At 44.0% G+C, this 19,199-nt stretch overlaps 1 protein-coding gene across 6 annotated transcripts in view; it reads right to left on the bottom strand.

The window, feature by feature from the left end:
* Nucleotides 1-19,199, bottom strand: part of ADGRF5 (adhesion G protein-coupled receptor F5) — a 90,157-nt gene that overhangs the window by 20,514 nt on the left and 50,444 nt on the right. For all 6 annotated transcript variants that reach the window (XR_007774014.1, XM_050950625.1, XM_050950627.1 and 3 more), the window contains 9 exons: nt 16,591-16,761; nt 12,618-12,797; nt 11,986-12,198; nt 10,746-10,946; nt 5,597-5,758; nt 5,215-5,427; nt 3,891-4,103; nt 1,424-1,573; nt 171-376 (listed from right to left, as the gene is read on the bottom strand). Coding sequence is in view for 5 of the 6 variants with exons in the window: in XM_050950625.1 (XP_050806582.1) it covers nt 171-376; nt 1,424-1,573; nt 3,891-4,103; nt 5,215-5,427; nt 5,597-5,758; nt 10,746-10,946; nt 11,986-12,198; nt 12,618-12,797; nt 16,591-16,761 (1,709 nt within the window). In the remaining variant the exon portion in view is untranslated. The remainder of the gene's footprint in view (nt 1-170; nt 377-1,423; nt 1,574-3,890; nt 4,104-5,214; nt 5,428-5,596; nt 5,759-10,745; nt 10,947-11,985; nt 12,199-12,617; nt 12,798-16,590; nt 16,762-19,199) is intronic.

Genomic DNA, 19,199 nt, shown 5'->3' with positions numbered 1-19,199 from the left:
TTTATTACCTAGCTTTAAAAGCACTTGTAATTGAACAGTTGCATTTTTTCCAGTATTGAATATCTTTTTAAATGGTTAAAGCATTCTGAGCAATAGAAACAATTTGAAAGCACTGTCTATTCTTTATTAAAAACTACTGAAAAAGCATGAAAGGAACACAAAGTTGTTACCTCAGCACTATCGAGCAGCATGTTTATTTGGTCAGATATGCAGCTGTTTCTAGCAACCTCCCAGTTGGTGTTGTTACACACATAGATTACAGTCCCTCTAATGGTGGTGCTCATGCCATTCACACCTTGAGAGGCTGGGCATGGTTTTGTTATCTGTGCTCCTTGCTGCCCCACACCAATGCTGCCTGAGCACGTAACTTTATTTCCTGCATTAAGAAAAAGAAATAAATGGATGACAGGGAATAGAATTCTCTAATTTCTCTGTATTTTCCTTATTACAGATAATTTTCCTTCTGTCTGTCTGTCTGTCTATCTATCCACACACACATATTTCCCTGGCACTCCTCACTGTAGCATTGTATCTGCATGCCTCACAAGCATTACTGAATGAAACCTTGCAGTGCTTTGGAGACAGAAAAGTCCTCTTATCTCCAGGATGGAAAACTCAGCACTGAGTAATTTACCCAAGGTAATTTACAAGAATCCTGTGGCAAAAATGAGAATAGAGCCAAGATCTTCATCCTAGACCTAGGACCTTAACCACAAGAACATCCTTCTTCCTAAAACAATCACAAAATTTTCAAAGCACAGTACAAGCAAGGACAAACTTATTAGCAGACATGGGCTCAGGTTTGAAACATTTGTGGCCACAGCTGACCTATCCCAAATTAAGAGGTGTTTCGATACAGCATTTTGGTTTGGGCTGATCCTTAATTATAACCCTCCCTTGGATATAAGTTTTGGGAGGCTGTTTGCCTGCAAAAGCACTCAAAGATTTGCTGTTGTATGGGATAAAAATTAATCACAAATTGTCAGTGATGGAGCATCCACCATGACCCTTGCTCAGTTCTTCCAGTGGTTAATTACTCTCATTGTTTAAAAATTTACACCTTATTTCCAGTCTGAATTTGTCTAGCTGTACCTTCCAAACATTGGGTCATGTTATACTTTTCTCTGCGAGATTGAAGAGTTCATTATTAAATATTTGTTCCCCATGTAGGTTCTGATAGACTGTAATTAAGTCATGCCTTAGCCTTCTCTTTGTTAAAATTTCAGCAAAATTGACTTTTCTAATGACAACCATATTTTCTATCAAAAACCATTTAGATAGAAAATTACCAACCAGATCTAACCACAGCACATGCTGCTGCATTTAAGCAGCCTCACTGATACAATACATGTCCTTTGATTTGGCAAATACATTAGGGTTGTACATTCAATTGCTGTATATAATTACCAAGATTTCTTCTTACCTAGTATAATACTTAGATTCATAAGTGAACTTATGACCTTATCCTGAATGCGGTTAACAAAGGTACAATATGCTACGACATTTGACTTTGAGCTGCACCTTTCTGTGTAATTGCACGTGTAGCACACTAGGTTTCCTTGTGTGTTTTTCACTGCAAAGAAAGATTTTAGGTGTGTTAATGTAATCATGGATGGCAGGTATCGAAGACCAGTGGAGGCTAAGCCTCCCCTAACCCAGGTTGTGCCGCCCCCCTCCCACGCTCCACCCCGAGACCCCGCCTTCATTCCCCACTCTTCCCTGATGCTGGTGGGGACTCAGCTCCAGCTGGAGAACTGGAGCTCGGGGATCGGGCTGGTGGCCAAGGGCTGCGGTGACCAGGGCCAGCCCAGGGGTTGGACCAGCTGGGGTTCCTCCGGCTGTCCCTGGCATGCGGGGCTTTGGGCAGAAAGGGCAGGGCCTGGAGACTAGCCTCCCTGAATGGGGGCGGGTTCACCCACCGCCCGTGAATGTGATAGTTTGGTTCTGTAGCTAGAGTAGAACAGGAAGTGCTTGTGAAAACCTCCTTTCTCAGCCTCTTAAAGAACAGCTCTCTCAGCCCCTCTAGGGACAGTCTCCTACTGTTCACGTGTATGATCTTCTGCTGCTTATGCTCATTCCTTGCTACCTTCTTAGGTTGTCTCTTCTGTCTACAGACATACTTTAACCATCCTTCTGGCCTTCCGCTATGAGAGCAACTTTCCCCAAAGTCCTTTATGGTGCAGCAACAGTGGCTGGGGTAGCCACTTTCGAGCACCTCTTTCATTTCTGCTCTCCATGCTTCTGCTGAAGACTTTCAGTTTAGGTTAGGATTTTTAACTCTTCATCTGGTGACTCTCAGGTTCTGCACTGACCTCAGTTTATCTTTCAGTCATCCCAAGGGTCTTCAACAGTAATCTCTCCTGTGTTGTTCTCTGCATCCTACTCACAAACCTAATGATCCTCCCGTCTCCTACTCCTTTACACTCCCTCCCAGAAACCTCAGGCGAGCACACTGTGTCCATTAGTCTTCTTCTAGCCAAGGAAGGTTAGATGCAATTCCCCTCAAAGCCCATCCACAGTGATGTTAAATTAATCTGAATGTCTGTCTCCAATAACCGACTAGCTGAATTGCTGAGGGGATATTTTTAGTCAAATTAATTAAATCTTTGACTTTATTACATTTCTGTTCTTGCTTATTTTAGCTATAAGCAGAGCACAAATTCCTGACAACTGCTGACTGATGCAAACAGAATGCACTGTATTTGCATAATTAGAGGGTTATTCCTCTCTCTTTTATAATCTCATGAAATTTGTTACTTTTTTGAGCCACTCGGGAACTTCAACAATGTGCTAAATAATTGATAGAATGTAGAACTGCACTAAATTCAAAGACCTAGAACCACACTGAAAAAGTCCTTTTGTTCATATTCTTGGTGAATATGGGATAGTTCCTTACGTTGTATTCTTGAAAGTTTTATCCCATTTGGTTTGAAATTACTCAAGTTGTGGAGTTTTCACCACTTGCTTTGAGAGACTGTTCAACGGTTTAGTAGACATCACTAACAGGAAATGTTTCCTCTTACTCATCTTAAATATGCTTTTGCTTAGTTTCAGGGCTATTACTCCTACACACTTGAGCCTACCTTAACAACGTCTCTTTCCTTGGTATTTACGCATTTGAAATGCTTGGGGATGGCTATCATATCAACCTGAATCATGGCTATGCATCAGTTACACGGACCCACATGAAAAATATTACCCTAAATTTCGAATATAAAATTAAATGAATGGCTAGAAAATGGCAAACTGACCAAACCTGATATGAAAATCACTGGTAGAAAGTAAAGACAGAATGCCAGTGAGTACCTGTAGCACAGGGATTGGCACATCCCTGTGGCTCGCCGCTTCCCGCAGCTCCCATTGGCTGGGAACGGCAAACCGTGGCCACTGGGAGCTGTGGTGGGGGCCGTGCCTGCGGACAGTCAATGTAAACAAAATGTCTCGTGGCCCACCAGTGGATTACTGATGGGCTGCGTGCCAAAGGTCGCCGACCTCTGCTATAGGACTTTAACGTAACCACATTTTGGATCTGATCCTACACTCATGGAAGTAAATGGCAAAACTTCCATTAATTCCAATGGGATCAGGGTCAGACTTTTTAAGACTAAATTATGAGAGTGCGCAACTTGCACTACAGCATGAACAGAAAGATCTTGGGTTCAAAATGGTGACAATCCCAAATTAAACATGATGTAATGATTAAGGGCAACAAAGCACAAGGATAGGAAGAGCCTGGATTACAGTAATGAGACTGCACATTTTAATAAATACTTACAATTATTTGCTCACTAATTGTGGGCATCATAGAAGAAATGAATCTTATGGGGGGGATGTCCACAATTATCCATACATTCAATACCATTTTCAGAGTAAAGTATCGACTTCCTTACCACTCTTACATTCCGTTTGTTGAACTGTGAATGTAACGTCATAGTTTTCTGCTCCATTTATGCAGCACTTTAGCACCTGAGGTACATTGCATTGTATAAATCCTTGAATGGGATCCAGTACAATATTCTGTTTCAGAGGCAGAGGAACAATCTCAACTGTTGTACTAGAAGAACTTGACAAAGACTTCTGAAATGATGTGCAAGTATAGGTGCCTGAAAGCAATGAAACAAAACCAGGCCTCAGTTGAAAGCCATGGAAAGCAGACTGTGATGAACTGGTAAAATACCTGTATTACATCTTTATAAATATGGTAGATGTCTCTGTGTGGTTGTTTATGGAGGCTTGCTTGCTATGGAGATAGATCAAAAGGGATTGCTAAAGACACTGAGCAGGAAAGGTAAAACAATGGCCCAGATCAGGAGCATCCCTGCAAGCACTCAAGCACAACAGCCAGGTTAGTAGATGCCCGCTGGATTGTGCACTGCACAAAACACAGCTGAAGAAGGAGCTGATGGTGCTCCCTTTATATGCACTACTTGGAGTACTCACGAAGGATGCAAAAGACAGATTCAAATCCCCACTCTGCCTGCTTTGGAGGAGGGACTTGGACCCAGGTCTCTTACCTCTCGCCTGAGTGTCCTAACCTCTGGGGTTAGGGTCTCTCCAGCTCTCTTGTTGAAGCTGTTCCACTCTGTAGGAAATACTTAAATATTAATTGTGCTGGAGAGACCATGAGACTGACCCTAGAGCCGGCTGGTTAAGTCATCCACCAGGGAGATGCAAGTTCCAGCCCCTGTTCTATTGACTTAAATGGGAGCACTTGTGTGATGAAAGCTGTGCATGTGTTTAAGTGTCTTACCGGATGGGGGCTTAGGTGAAGTTCCGATGTCGGGGCCGCCCAGAGGATTCCAGGGCCGCGGGTCTTCGGGGCACTTCGGTGGTGTGTCTTGGAACTGAAAGACCGCCCGCCGCTGAATTACCGCCGAAGACCCGGCTGCACTTCGGCGGCGGGTCCCGCTTCGGCGGTAATTCGGTGGCGGGGGGTCCTTCCGCCCCAGAGCAGAAGGACCCCCCGCCAGTGAAGACAGGGAGTAGAAGAAGCTCCAGGGCCCGGACCCCACAAGAGTTTTCCAGGGCCTCTGAAGCGAGTGAAGGACCCCACTCCAGGGGCCCTGAAAAACTCTCGTGGGGGCCCCTGCTGGGCCCTAGGCCTGGGGCAAATTGCCCCACTTTCCCCCCACCACCACCCTGGGCAGCCCTGGGTAATATCACCTACCTTGTCATTCTGACTGAAACACACTGTGAGGTGATGCCTTCACTTACCATTCCAGGCCTGAGTGGCAGAGTTCACTGTGAGTATGGACCTGGCTTTGCTTGGGGATTCCACCTTGCAGCTGTATAGCCGAGAATCTATCATTTGAGACTGGATTTTCCAGGTGACATTATCGCAATTGCTCACATCGCTGGTGCATATTAGAGTAAAATTGTGTCCCTCAGAAACTTGTGCTTTTGTACTTGGAAATATTTCTGGCTTTGCTGAAAAATATAAGATAAACAACATATGATTGTTATTTGTCATTTGCATGTGGCACAATAGGTAGGCAGGGAGCCATGTGGAGAGAATGGAGACACAGTCCCTGCCCAAGGCACTTACACTCAGCTATGTGCAATCAGATTCTATCAGCATTCTGCAAAGGCTCCTTACCTATTTGTAAATATGTCACGTTGATGGTTTTACTTCTGATGGCGCCATTCCCCGTGCTCAGCTCACACGTGTACGTTATCTCACTATCAGATGGGTTTGGGCACTGAGAATGACTGGCTTGGAGAGTGTACTCAGCACAGTTTGGAGTTAAACTGGCGGTTCCTGTATTGAAATAAACAATCCCAGGGCTGTCACTACTGTCTGTCTTTATGTGGGCAAAACTCACAGTGGCCTAGGAAGGACTTCAGGATTGGGCCAAAGTGCACTTGGCAATTACCTAAGGCCTGGTCTACACTAGGCGTTTATACCGATTTTAGCAGCGTTAAACCGATTTAACACTGCACCCGTCCACACAACGAGGCCCTTTATATCGATATAAAGGGCTCTTTAAACTGGTTTCTATACTCCTCCCCGACGAGAGGAGTAGCGCTGAAATCGGTATTACCATATAGGATTAGGGTTAGTGTGGCTGCAAATCGACGGTTTTGGCCTCCGGGCGGTATCCCACAGTGCACCACAGTGACCACTCTGGAAAGCAATCTGAACTTGGATGCACTGGCCAGGTAAACAGGAAAAGCCCCGTGAACTTTTGAATTGCATTTCCTGTTTGCCCAGCGTGGCGCTCTGATCAGCACGGGTGGCCATGCAGTCCCAAATCCAAAAAGAGCTCCAGCATGGGCCGTACGGGAGATACTGGATCTGATCACTGTATGGGGAGACAAATCTGTTCTAGCAGAGCTCCGTAACAGAAGACGAAATGCCAAAGCATTTGAAAAAAATCTCCAGGCTATGATACAGAGTCCACAGAACAGTGCTGTGTGACAAGCGTAGTGGAAAGCCAAAGAATCAAATGGACGCTCATAGAGGAAGGGGGGGGGGGACTGAGGACTTCAGCTATCCCACAGTCCCTGAAAAGCATTTGCATTCTTGGCTGAGCTCCCAATGCCTGTAGGGTCAAACACATTGTCCGGGGTGGTTCAGGGTATATCTTGTCAATTTACTCCCCCTCCCCGCCTGTGAAAGAAAAGGGAAAAAAATCATTTCTTGACTTTTTTCAATGTCACCGTATGTCTACTGCATGCTGCTGGTAGACACGGTGCTGGGGCACTGAACAGTAGCATCCTCTCCTCTCTTTTCCCTGATGGCAGACTGTACAGTGCAGTAGGACTGGTAGCCGTCCTCATCATCAGCCCGTGAGTGCTCCTGGCTGGCCTCAGGTGAGGTTGGCCGGGGGCGCCTGGGTAAAAATAGGAATGATTTCCAGTTATTCCCGGCAGATGGTACAGAACGGCTGATAATCGTCCTCATCATAGCAACTGGGGGCTGAACTCCATCAGCCCCCTCCTTTCATGTCTAAAGAAAAGATTCTGTACTGCCTGGACTATCATAGCAGCTGGAGGCTGCCTCCCCTTCATGTTATCTCACTAAAAAGTCAGTGTTTCTTATTCCTCCATTCTTTATTACTTCATCACACAAAAGGGGGGACCCTGCAACGGTAGCCCAGAAAGGTTGGGGGAGGAGGGAAGCAACGGGTGGGGTTGTTGCAGGGGCACCCCCTAGAATGGCATGCAGCTCATCATTTCTGTGGGATCTGACACGGAGCGGCTGTGCTTTCTGGTTCTCTGATACACTGGTTCTGTAGTACACTTGCCGCATATTCTAGGCAGGACTGACTCTATTTTTAGATACAAAATAAAGGAGGGAATGACCCGGGGGGTCATTCCCATTTTTGTCTTTGTGCCTCCGGCTGATCTCAGCAAAGGTCAGCCAGGAGCACCCATGATAGCAGCAGACAGTACAGAATGACTGATAACTATCATCTCATCGCCAATTTACAGTAGCAAAGCAGACAGTACAGAATGACTGGTAACGGTCTCTGCTACCTTGCAAAGGCAAATGAATGCTGCTATGTAGCGCTGCAGTACCACCTCTGTCAGCAGCATCCACTACACATACGGTGACAGTGACAAAAGCAAAACGGGCTCCATGGTTGCCATGCTATGGCGTCTGCCAGTGCAATCCAGGGAAAAAGGGCGCAAAATGATTGTCTGCTGTTGCATTCATGGAGGAATTTACATTTACCCAGAATCACCCGTGACACTGTTTTTGCACCATCATGCGTTGGAATCTCAACCCAGAATTCCAATGGGTGGGGGCTACTGTGGGAACTATGGGATAGCTACGGGATAGCTACCCACAGTGCAACGCTCCAGAAATCGGCGCTAGCCTCGGTACATGGACACACACAACTGAATTATTGTGCTTTGTGTGGTTGTGTGCACTCGACTTTATACAATCTGTTTTACAAAACCGGTTTATGTAAAATCGGAATAATCCTGTAGTGTAGACGTACCCTAAGACACCCATTGGCCAGTTCTATAATCTTTACTCCTGTTGAGCAGCACATACTCTCATGAGTAGCCCCACTGAGTCCAATAGCACTGTTTGGGTGAGTGAGGACAAATCACTGTGAGTAACAGTTTCAGATTCAGGCCTGAGAGAAGTATTTGGAGTCAGATAATCTCAGTATTGGCAGATTCAAGGCGTTTCTTACAGTGAGCAGTGGAAAGTACAAAGAGATACCACAAATATTAAACTCATCTATTTATCTTAGAGGAAACTAACATTTTTAAGGGCCACCCTGTAACTGTATTTTGGGTGTCAAGAGAGGAGGGTTAGACATAATGGGGCAAATTTACCAAAACTGCCTATCTAAATCACACCCACAAAATCTGAGTGTGCATCTGTTGTGCAAGCAAGACTCATGGTCGAAATCCTGACCTCACTGAAGTCAAAGGCAAAAATCCTGGTTTCAGTGGGCCAGGATTTCACGCTGTATGTCTGAGTAATTCACGAGTGCATAAATCCCTGGATCCAAGTGCAATTCTTTGAGGGGGTTAACAGGCATGTGGACATGGGGAATCCAGTGGATATAGTGTATTTATATTGATCTGGAAAAAGGGGTAAACAGTGAGGTGGCAAAATTTGCAGATGATACAAAACTACTCAAGATAGTTAAGTTCCAGGCAGACTGCAAAAGCTACAAAAGGATCTCTCAGAACTGGATGACTGGGCAACAAAATGGCAGATGAAATGTAATGTTGATAAATGCAAAACATAATCCCACCTATACATATAAAATGGTGGGGTCTAAATTAGCTGTTACCACTCAAGAAAGAGATCTTGGAGTCATTGTGGATAGTTCTCTGAAAACATCCACTCAGTGAGAAGCAATAGTCAAAAAAGCTAACAATGTTGGGAATCATTAAGGGATAGATAATAAGACAGAAAATATCATATAGCCTCTATAAAAAATCCATGGTATGCCCACATCTTGAATACTGCATGGAGATGTGGTCGCCCCATCTCAAACATAAATAAATAAAAATATTGGACTTGGAAAAGGTTCAAAAAGGGCAACAAAAATGATTAGCGGTCTGGAGCATCTGCCATATGAGGAGAGTTTAATAAGATTGGGACTTTTCAGCTTGGGAAAAAAGACGACTAAGGGAGGTCTATAAAATCATAACTGGTGTGGAGAAAGTAAATAAGGAAGTGTTATTTACTCAGTGGCGTAGTTGGGGGGGAACAGGGAGGGCGGCTGCTCCCCCTGAGCACATTCCCCCAAAGTGGCGCCTTTTTAACTCACTTACAAAAAAACGCGCCACCCGCTGTGGTGCGGTCTTTGGCGGCGGGACCTTCACTCGCTCCATGGGGCTTCAGCGGCATTTCGGTGGCGGGTCCTTCAGTGCCGCCAAAGACACCTGGAGCTACTGAAGGGCCTGCCGCCGAAGACCTGGAGCGCCGCCCTGTCAGCAAAAGCGCCGCTGGATGAGTAAAAGCGCCATAGCGGGTGGTGCCTTTTTTTCTGATTGCTCCCCATTCCCTCCACCTGGCTATGCCACTGTATTTACTCCTTCTCATAACACAAGAACTAGGGGTCACCAAATGAAATTAACAGGCAGCAGGTTTAAAACAAACGAAAGGAAGTATTTTTTCACACAATGCACAGTCAACCTTTGGAACTCCTTGCCAGAGGATGTTGTGAAGGCAAAGACTATAACAGGGTTAAGAAAAAAAAAGAACTAGATAAATTCATGTAGGATAGGTCCATCAATGGCTATTAGCCAGGATGGGTGGGGATGGTGTCCCTAGCCTCTGTTTGCCAGAAGCTGGGAATGGGTGACGGGATGGATCACTTGATGATTACCTGTTCTGTTCATTCCCTCTGGGGCACTTGGCATTTGCAACTGTTGGAAGACAGGATAGTGGGCTAGATGGATCTTTGGTCTGACCCAGTATGGCTGTTCTTATGTACCTTTGTGCAGTTACTCAGTTTGCAGTCATACTTCATATTAAAGTTCCATTTATATACAGTTAATAAAAGGCTAGTAAATGTTTAATAGGTGTTTTAATAAGTAGTTACTCCTTTGCTATAGGTTGTTATAGAGTCCAAAAGGGCAACTGGTTGCTTAAGACTTACAACCATCTATAACACCATCTACTGATGTGCTTATAAAAACTCTACCATGTTCTGCTGATGTCTGTAGCATGCATGTGCTATATACATCTATTCATTATTTATAAATCCATTTGAAATGGAACTTTAATATCAAGCATGATTCATTTTGCATGGGACAGTTCAAACTTGCATGTGGGGTTTTGGCCCCAATCTTTAGCTGTGCTGCAGCTGTTTTGGACCACACATTTCACTTACCAAAGGTGAGTACGTGGCCCATGGAAGGTACTCTCAATATAAGGGTTACCCTGAAGTTGTGGACGACCAGTATAGGGACTTATACACCTCATACTCAGCTTGCTATCAACAAAGCAGGAAAAGGGGAAGATGCACTTTCTGAAAGATGACTAGATATCAGCATGCTGTGCTGATCCTGGGATAGATTTCCAGCCCTCTGTGGCAGTTATGGGATGGCAGAAGTTAGAGCAGCCCCCACTCAGCTCTAACAGTGCATGGCAATGGCTACAGTAGCACTAAGACAGTGCTAGTGGGAATTTTATCTTGGCTTGGCACAGCACCCGCTGACTTGTGGTCTAAGCATTTGGGGAGTCCCTGAGGATCTGGCCCATTTGTGCATGAAACAGCTGCATATGCCTGCAAATTAGGAGGAGAAATTTAGAAAAAACTGGCCTGTATTTGGTCTCCAGGTAGTATTAAAGTATTGTATATTTCCATCAATGCAGCAGCTCAGCGATACTTTGGTACCATCACATATAACCTCAGTGTCTCCTGATTGCATGATGTTTATTGGAGCTACTGTTACATTGCGTGTTGCTTTAAATTCCAATGTGGAGCTCACACTGCTGTCTATGAAAACGCAAGTATAAGGACCTGGAAAGGAAATACAGTATTACTGCTGAGAACTCATTCTGCCTTAATCCCCCAAAGCAATGAAAAATAAATTCAGCTAGTCAACCCCTAGCCCAGTAATAGCTTAATCTCTTTAGCCCTTTTTTTGCTGGCCACTGTCATGGTTCCACTGCTGGTGGTATGTGTCATAGGCCCATTGGAACAATGGCACTTTAAGGAGAACAATGAAGTACTGCAAGTACCTCTTATACCATGTAGCTAGTACCAGTGCTCCCAAGCCTATCCCTCTGCCTCTTTTCTTTATCATTGCTGGCAATTTCACTCCTCACTGTGTCCTTCAAGCTTGCTGCCGTGGCATCATATCTTACTCCTTTCTCTCCTTTCCCCCAATAAATAGTGCTGTATTTTCCTCAGCTGCTTCTCCAAAATCTACCTGCTCCCTACTGTTCCCACTGCCAAGCCCTTTGTATCAGCCCAACACACCTCTTGCCTTAACCACTGACACCTCATCTTCTCTGGCTTCCTGAACTCCCACCAGCCAAACTACTGCTGCAAAAATCATCTGCATTGCCTGTATCTCTGATTAGGTCCAGCCCCTCCCTTCTCTCGGATATAAAGTGCTGTGTAATAATACTTGGCTGTTTTCATCTAGAGATCTCACATTACCCCCTTTTACAGATGATGTGAAGTTGCCTGACCAAGGTCACATAGTAGATCAGTGTCAGAGCTGGGAATAGAACTCATGGTTCTTAACTCCCAGTCCAGTCCATGTTACCTGGCTCCTTAATACTAAGCTCTAATATATCACCTCATTTCAAAGGGCTCTCCAAACATTTAATTTGCTATGGAACTCTAAGCTGTTACTTTTTATTATAATATAATAAATACACTATGCTGGCATCACCATTCAGAAGCTGATTCATTAAAGAAAGTCAGAGAAAGATGATGAGGGGGAAAGGTGCATTTGACCTTCTGTTTTAAATAAATAGAATCATTGCATTCTTCTTTGTTCCTTTGTCAATTACAAACAATACACTTGCATATACAGACTCAATCGTACCGGTATCATCCTGTGTAACACTGGTAATTTTCAGAATTGACGTTGTAGTTTTTTCTATAATTATTGTAGATATTGAATGCCGGCCTCTATTCAAGATTACATGTCCAGAATGATACCAGGTCACATTCCCTGTATCCAACTGTATCACACACTTCATTTTTACTGTATCCCCCTGGAAAATGTCCTCAGGGGACACAGAGAAGTTGGTTTGATCTGGAAAGGCAAAGAGAAACCTGCAGTATTATTTATTTTATTACTTCAGCTGACGTTTACCTGGTACCTCCCATCTCAAAGGAATCCTAAGCATTTCACAAATTATACACATTCAATGTCAATGATATGCAGCCACCTCTGGGGAGCAGGGCATCAGCCTGAGATTAATGAAAAAATCATGAGTGTTGGCAAGATTGCACCATGATCTGAATGGGGCCACTTGGATCAAGATGGAGTTTTGCATGCTGGGAGATGTAATTAGCAAGACGCACTTTCCTATTAAAAATAACAGCTACAGTAGGCCCCAACATATTGTGCTTGGTCCATGGATCACATTTTAGCCAGCCCCACTGATGTGTAAAGATCACTCTCTCTCTCCCGATTAAACTTCATACTATATGCTACTAAGCACAACTTACCTTCAGACTGAAGCTGACAATAGAGTCCTTGAGAAGGCACCTGTGTGATACAGTCACAGATCTCCTCTTGTGTTGGGATGGTACTAGGACAGATTGAATTGGCACTGCATGCTGCAGCTGGCCATCTGTACCCACTTTCACAAGAACAATGGGTCTCATTATTACTGGTGAGACTGCATACTAGTGTAAAATAAAAAGTCTGTGTTAATGGTGCGTTATTCATAATATTTTGCACAGCATGGTTCCCTTAAGTATATTTACCCTACTGGATGTGTATGCAAAAGTGTATATAATATGCTGTGCATCTTAAATGTTCGCTAGCAAGATATAAGCCTGAGTATCTAATGCCCTGAGAATCCTGTTATATGAATCATGAGCAGCTAAATAAGAGGTGGTGATACGGTCATTACACGCTAAGTTTGATTCATTACTCTAAGGCTTGTCTATATTACCTGCTGGATAGGTGGACAGCAATCGATCTAGAGGGGGTCAACTTATCGCGTCTAGTCTAGATGTGATAAATCGACCACCGAGCACTCTCCTGTTGACTCCGATACTCCACCGCAGAGAGAGGTGCAGGCAGGGTCGACGGGAGGGCATCAGCTGTCTACTCACAGTGGTGAGTAGCTCTAAGTACATCGACTTATTCATGTAGCTGAAGTTGCATGACTTAGATCGATCCTCTCCAGCGTAGACCAAGCCTAAGAGTTTTCTTTTAAATATACAGCATGGACTGAAAATTACCCTGTTCCAAACTCTTGGATCTGTTGTGTTTAGTCTTGGATCAATGTGTTGAAATAGCCCTGCTCATCTATGAGAGCAATGATAGTTTTATGGTCAGATATTTCACAAACTACCTGGGCTAAAAACAAACACCGTATATCTTCTAGACTGGTTTCAATAACGTTTTGTAGTGTTTGTTTCTAGTGAGATATTGAACCATAAAATGATACGATTCTGATCTCTACCTTGAACTTTAGAATGCAAGGGCATTTCAAAGGGCACTATCAGAAAAATGCTGTAGACAAATATACTTCATATCATCTAAAATCTTAAGTCTTAGTTTTCGAACAACATAAACCCATTTTCTTACTGTTTATGAGACTAAATCAAAGTTAACTTTCAGTGACATAGCATGAAGTATTGACAAAATGTTTTGAATAAACTAGCTCATGGACAAACACTTGGAAAGATGAACATACGTGTTTAGAACCAGTACACACAGCATTCCACTGCTCCTGGATCAGAGATTTAAATAAAAAAAAAATCAGGTCCTGAACTATTGTAAATACACGTGGTGTTTATATTTTGTTTCATATTTTAACTATTGAAAATACTATATAGCTGCAATTTTGTATAACAACTAGTGGGAAAATAAAGGTTCTTCAATTCTTTGCTCTTTAATAATGTCCCTTGGAATCACATTGGAAAGAAAATTAGCCCATGAAATGTGTGTCCACATGCTAGGGACAAAGCATAGCCTCTCAGAGTGATTTATGTTCCAAATGTCGTTAGAGGGAAGTAAACACTTTGAAAATTGGCGCTGCAGCTTTCTGAAACATAAAAGTAAATCAGACTGCTATTATTATTGTGGTATTAAAGCCATAGCAGAAGGTTTTAGCACAGGGTTTCTCAGGCTCCCTCTCTTCCTACGGCACAGAGGAGCATTCAGGCCTCTCCTAATGTCAGTGTTTTGTAAGAAGGAGAGGTGTGGAATGCAAAGACCAGAAAGTGCTGTTATCTATGAATTTTTCTGTCTTGCTGGATCCTTCCCACTCAGACCTGGTCTACACTACGAGTTTATATCGAATTTAGCAGTATTAAACCAAATTAACCCTGCACCTGTCCACACAACGAAGCCCTTTATATCGATATAAAGGGCTCTTAATACCTATATCTGTACTCCTCCTCGATGAAGGGAGTAGCACTGAAATCGGTATTGCCATTTCGGATTAGGGTTAGTGTGGCCGCAATTCGACAGTATTGGCCTCTGGGAGCTATCCCACAGTGCACCATTGTGACCGCTCAGGACAGCAATCTGAACTCGGATGCACTGGCCAGGTAGACACAAAAAGCCCTGCGAACTTTTGAATTTCATTTCCTGTTTGCCCAGCATGGAGCACTGATCAGCACAGGTGACCATGCAGTCCCAGAATGAAAAAAGAACTCCAGCATGGACCGTGCAGGAGATACTGAAGCTGATCTCTGTATGGGGAGATGAATCTGTTCTATCAGAACTCTGTTCCAAAAGATGAAATGCCAAAGCATTTGAAAAAATCTCCAAGGCTATGATAGACAGAGGCCACAGCAGGGACTCAACACAGTGCTGCGTGACAAGTGTAACGGAAAGCCAAAGAATCAAATGGACGCTCACGGAGGAAGGAGGGGAGGACTGAGGACTTTAGCTATCCCACAGTTCCCACAGTCTATGAAAACCATTTGCATCTTGGCTCAGCTCCCAATGCCTGAAGGGTCAAAAACATTGTCGCGGGTGGTTCAGGGTATATGTCATCAATCCTCCTCCCTTCCCCCCATGAAAGAAAAGGGAAAAAAAATCATTTCTCACCTTTTTTCAATGTCACCGTATGTCTACTGGATGCTGCTGGCAGACGTGGTGCTGCAGCGTTACACAGCAGCATCCCATTGCCTTCCCTTCCTGATGGCAGATGGCACAATATGACTGGTATCCGTCATCATCATCATCCCGTGAGTGCTCCTGGCTAGCCTCGGTGAGGTTGGCTGGGGGGGCCTGGGCAAAAATGGGAATGACTCCTAGTCTTCTTTAAGCTTTGTCTCCTGGAGATTTAATCCTGCCTGGACTATCATAGCAGCTGGAGGCTGCCTCTCCCCTATTTTATCTCAATAAAGTCAGTGTTGTTTCTTATTCCTGCATTCTTTATTACTTCATCTCACAAATGGGAGGATAACTGCAATGGTAGCCTAGGATGGGTGGGGGAGGAGGGAAGCAACGGGTGGGGTTGTTGCACGGGCACCCCCTAGAATGGCATGCAGCTCATAATTTCTGTGGCATGTCTGGGGCTCTGACCTGGAGCAGCCGTTTGCCTCTCTGGTTCTTTAGTAGACTTGCCTGATATTCTAAGCAGGACTGACTCTACCTTTAGACAAAACATAAAGAAGGGAATGACCTGGGAAGTCATTCCCATTTTTGTCTACGCGCCCCCGGCGAACCTCACCGAGGCCAGCCAGGAGCATCCATGGCAGCAGCAGACGGTACAATATGACTGGTAACCATCACTGCCAACTTGCAACGCAGCAGACAGTATAATATGACTGGTAACCATCTCTGCTAACTTGCCAAGGCAAGGGGATACTGCTGTATAGCACTGCAGTACTGCGTCTATCAGCAGCATCCAGTAGACATATGGTGACTGTGAAAAAAGCCTGAACGGGCTCCATGGTTGCTGTGCTATGGCGTCTGCCAGTGCAATCCAGGGAAAAAGGGCGCGAAATGATTGTCTGCTGTTGCTTTCACCGAGAAAGGATTGACTGATGACATTTACCCAGAATCACTCACGACACTGCTTTTGCCCCATCATGCATTGTGATCTCAACCCAGAATTCCAATGGGTGGGGGAGACTGCAGGAACTATGGGATAGCTATAGGATAGCTACCCACAGTGCAACACTCTGGAAATTGATGCTAGCCTAGGTAACAGAGACAGCCCTGGATTTGTAATCCAGGCCTGCTTGGTGTGGTGCTTTGTCCCCCTCTAGTGGCAACTAGCACAGCTAGAGACTGATGAGTCTGCTACGGCCTCAGCTAAGAGCCATGTGGCTTTCAGTTCATGCAGAAGAGGCTCATATACTAAGCTTCAGAGGTCTCAGGTTCAATCCCGCCTGCCGACAAGCAGGGTCTATCAACATTACGAGTTCATTGCTTTCACATAGCAATCAATCAAATTATTGACAAGCCACTGCATCGTGCAGAACATCAGAAGAGCAACCGACTCACCTGTAGTAACATTGAGGCTTGAAATGTTCATTGCTGCATCTAAGGTGTTTACTATGACTGGAAAACTAAGATTCTTGAAATAATCTTTGATGGCTTCCAAGAGAGATGGATCTGTATAACTGATCTCAATGTCAATCTTGTATTCCATAGGGGAAAGGCCAAATGTAGCGACTGAAAAGAAAAAGGATGGTTGTGTTAGGATTATTATAATAACTGAAGAGTTCCAGACTAGCATCTGTGCTTCTATAGCTATTCAACAAGAGCTAATGAGAGGTTGTACTGAGGCAAATAAGTGTAATATTGGCCCTTCTTACTCAGCAGCTCTGTTCCATGTGCCTGTCCTATCTGCCTGCACTTCTGACAGAGGGTCAAATCGTTGCTTCTGAGTGGGCAATCAAAGGAGGAGAGAGTAACAGGAAACCCACTCAGTGGTTTGAAATCTATCAGAGTGAAGGGAGTTAAAGCTGTCTCTCCGCTTTGACTCAACAATCGTATCCATCCCAGCTGAATATCCATTGGCCCAGATCTGTAAAGGGGTTCGTTCTTTCTCTCAAACCATTTACTTGACTTATATAGTTGTGTAAGCAGGGTCTGAATGAGCACTTCCCTGACAGCTAGTGACACACCGGGGGAAAAGACTTCAAGAGCAGACTGCGTTTGCAAAGACATGCCTAGATGCACAGTGCGATGGTGCTGCTTTGCCAAAACAATCAATTTTGGTTGGTTTGGGGTTACAAATCACTCTAGTATCATATGACTCATGGTATTGGACACCATCAGGTGGTCAAGAGACATCTATTTAGAACACATCACCAGACATCAGCAATACCAGGAGAGAAGAGCTGGAGTACTACTGAGAAGTGAAGTTGGGAAAGTAACTGAAATACCTCTCTGGTGGGTTGTAGTTACTGAGGGACAGCCTGTCATAAACAGATAGCTAAGGGTTAATGTCTCTTTCACCTGGAAAGAAGTAACCTGAAACACCTGATCAGAGGACCAATCAGGAAGCAAGACTTTTTCAAATCTGGGTGGAGGGAAGTTTGTGTGTGAGTCCTTTGTTCTGGTCTTGTGCCTGTCTCTCTCTCGACTATGAGAGGATTTCTGTTTCCTGCTTTTCTAATCTTCTGTTTCCCAGTTGTAAGTACAAAAAAGATAAGACAGTAATTTATATGTTTTTTTATTTTGTATTTACATGTGTGTAGTTGCTGGAGTGTTTTAAATTGTATTCTTTTTGAATAAGGCTGTTTATTCATATTTTTTTTAAGCAATTGACCCTGTATTTGTCACCTTAATACAGAGAGACCATTTTTATGTATTTTTCTTTCTTTTTACATAAAGCTTTCTTTTTAAGACCTGTTGGGAGTTTTTCTTTAGTGGGGAACTCCAGGGAATTGAGTCTGTGCTCACCAGGGAATTGGTCAGAGGAAGAAGTCAGGGGGATATCTGTGTGTGTTAGATTTACAAGCCTGACTTTGCATTCCCTCTGGGTGAAGGAGGAGGGTTGGGGGGGGGAGCTTGGCTCTCTCTCGGTGCTTGTGTTTTTCAGGACTGGAAATAGAGAGGGTGGTATCCCTCTGTTTAAATTCACGGAGCTTGCTTCTGTGTATCTCTCCAGGAACCCAGGGAGGGAACACCTGGAAGAGAGAAGGGAAGGGAAATGGTTTATTCCCCTTTGTTGTGAGACTCAAGGAATTTGGGTCTTGGGGTCCCCAGGGAAGGTTTTTGGGGGGACCAGAGTGCCCCAAAACACTCTAATTTTTTGGGTGGTGGCATCTTTACCAGGTCCAAGCTGGTAACTAAGCTTGGAGGTTTTCATGCTAACCCCCATATTTTGGACGCTAAGGTCCAAATCTGGGAATAGGTTATGACATGGTGGCAGCGGTGGGAAAGATAGAATCCAGAAGCCAGTAGGAATATTATATTTTTCTTTTCTCTGCTAGGGGCTTTTAAGCAGAGAACGGAGCTTGCTTCTGTGTATCTCTCCAGGAACCCAGGGAGAGAACACCTGGAAGGGAGAAGGGAAGGGAAATGGTTAATTCCCCTTTGTTGTGAGACTCAAGGAATTTGGGTCTTGGGGTCCCCAGGGAAGGTTTTTGGGGGGACCAGAGTGCCCCAAAACACTCTAATTTTTTGGGTGGTGGCAGCTTTACCAGGTCCAAGCTGGTAACTAAGCTTGGAGGTTTTCATGCTAACCCCCATATTTTGGACGCTAAGGTCCAAATCTGGGAATAGGTTATGACACAGCCTATCCTAAATTCTCAGTTACTGAGGCACAATCTACACGCATTGCTAGATTTGCTTTTCATAAGCTACTCTTAGTATAACCTTTTATGGATGATTTACCCGAATATTTGGATGCTAAGACAGTATCTAAACTGTATTATTAAATGTATTAACCTAAATTTGGGATATTGCAGATTATGTATTATATGTATTTTATGACTTTTAAACCAAACTTTGCACTTTTTGACAATGTAAGCATTATATCCAGATGTACAGACGCTTTCCCTATAATCTGTGTATTCGATAATTTTAACATTAGCTTTAATAAAAAAAATTTAAATTGTAATGCAAGAGTAATGAAATATCATTATCCTTATTGTATGAGT

This window comes from Gopherus flavomarginatus, chromosome 4, assembly GCF_025201925.1.
Source record: "Gopherus flavomarginatus isolate rGopFla2 chromosome 4, rGopFla2.mat.asm, whole genome shotgun sequence".
NCBI classification, from domain to species: domain Eukaryota; kingdom Metazoa; phylum Chordata; order Testudines; family Testudinidae; genus Gopherus; species Gopherus flavomarginatus.
The sequence above is the reverse complement of the archived record's forward strand: the minus strand, read 5'-3'. Positions and strand labels throughout refer to the sequence as shown.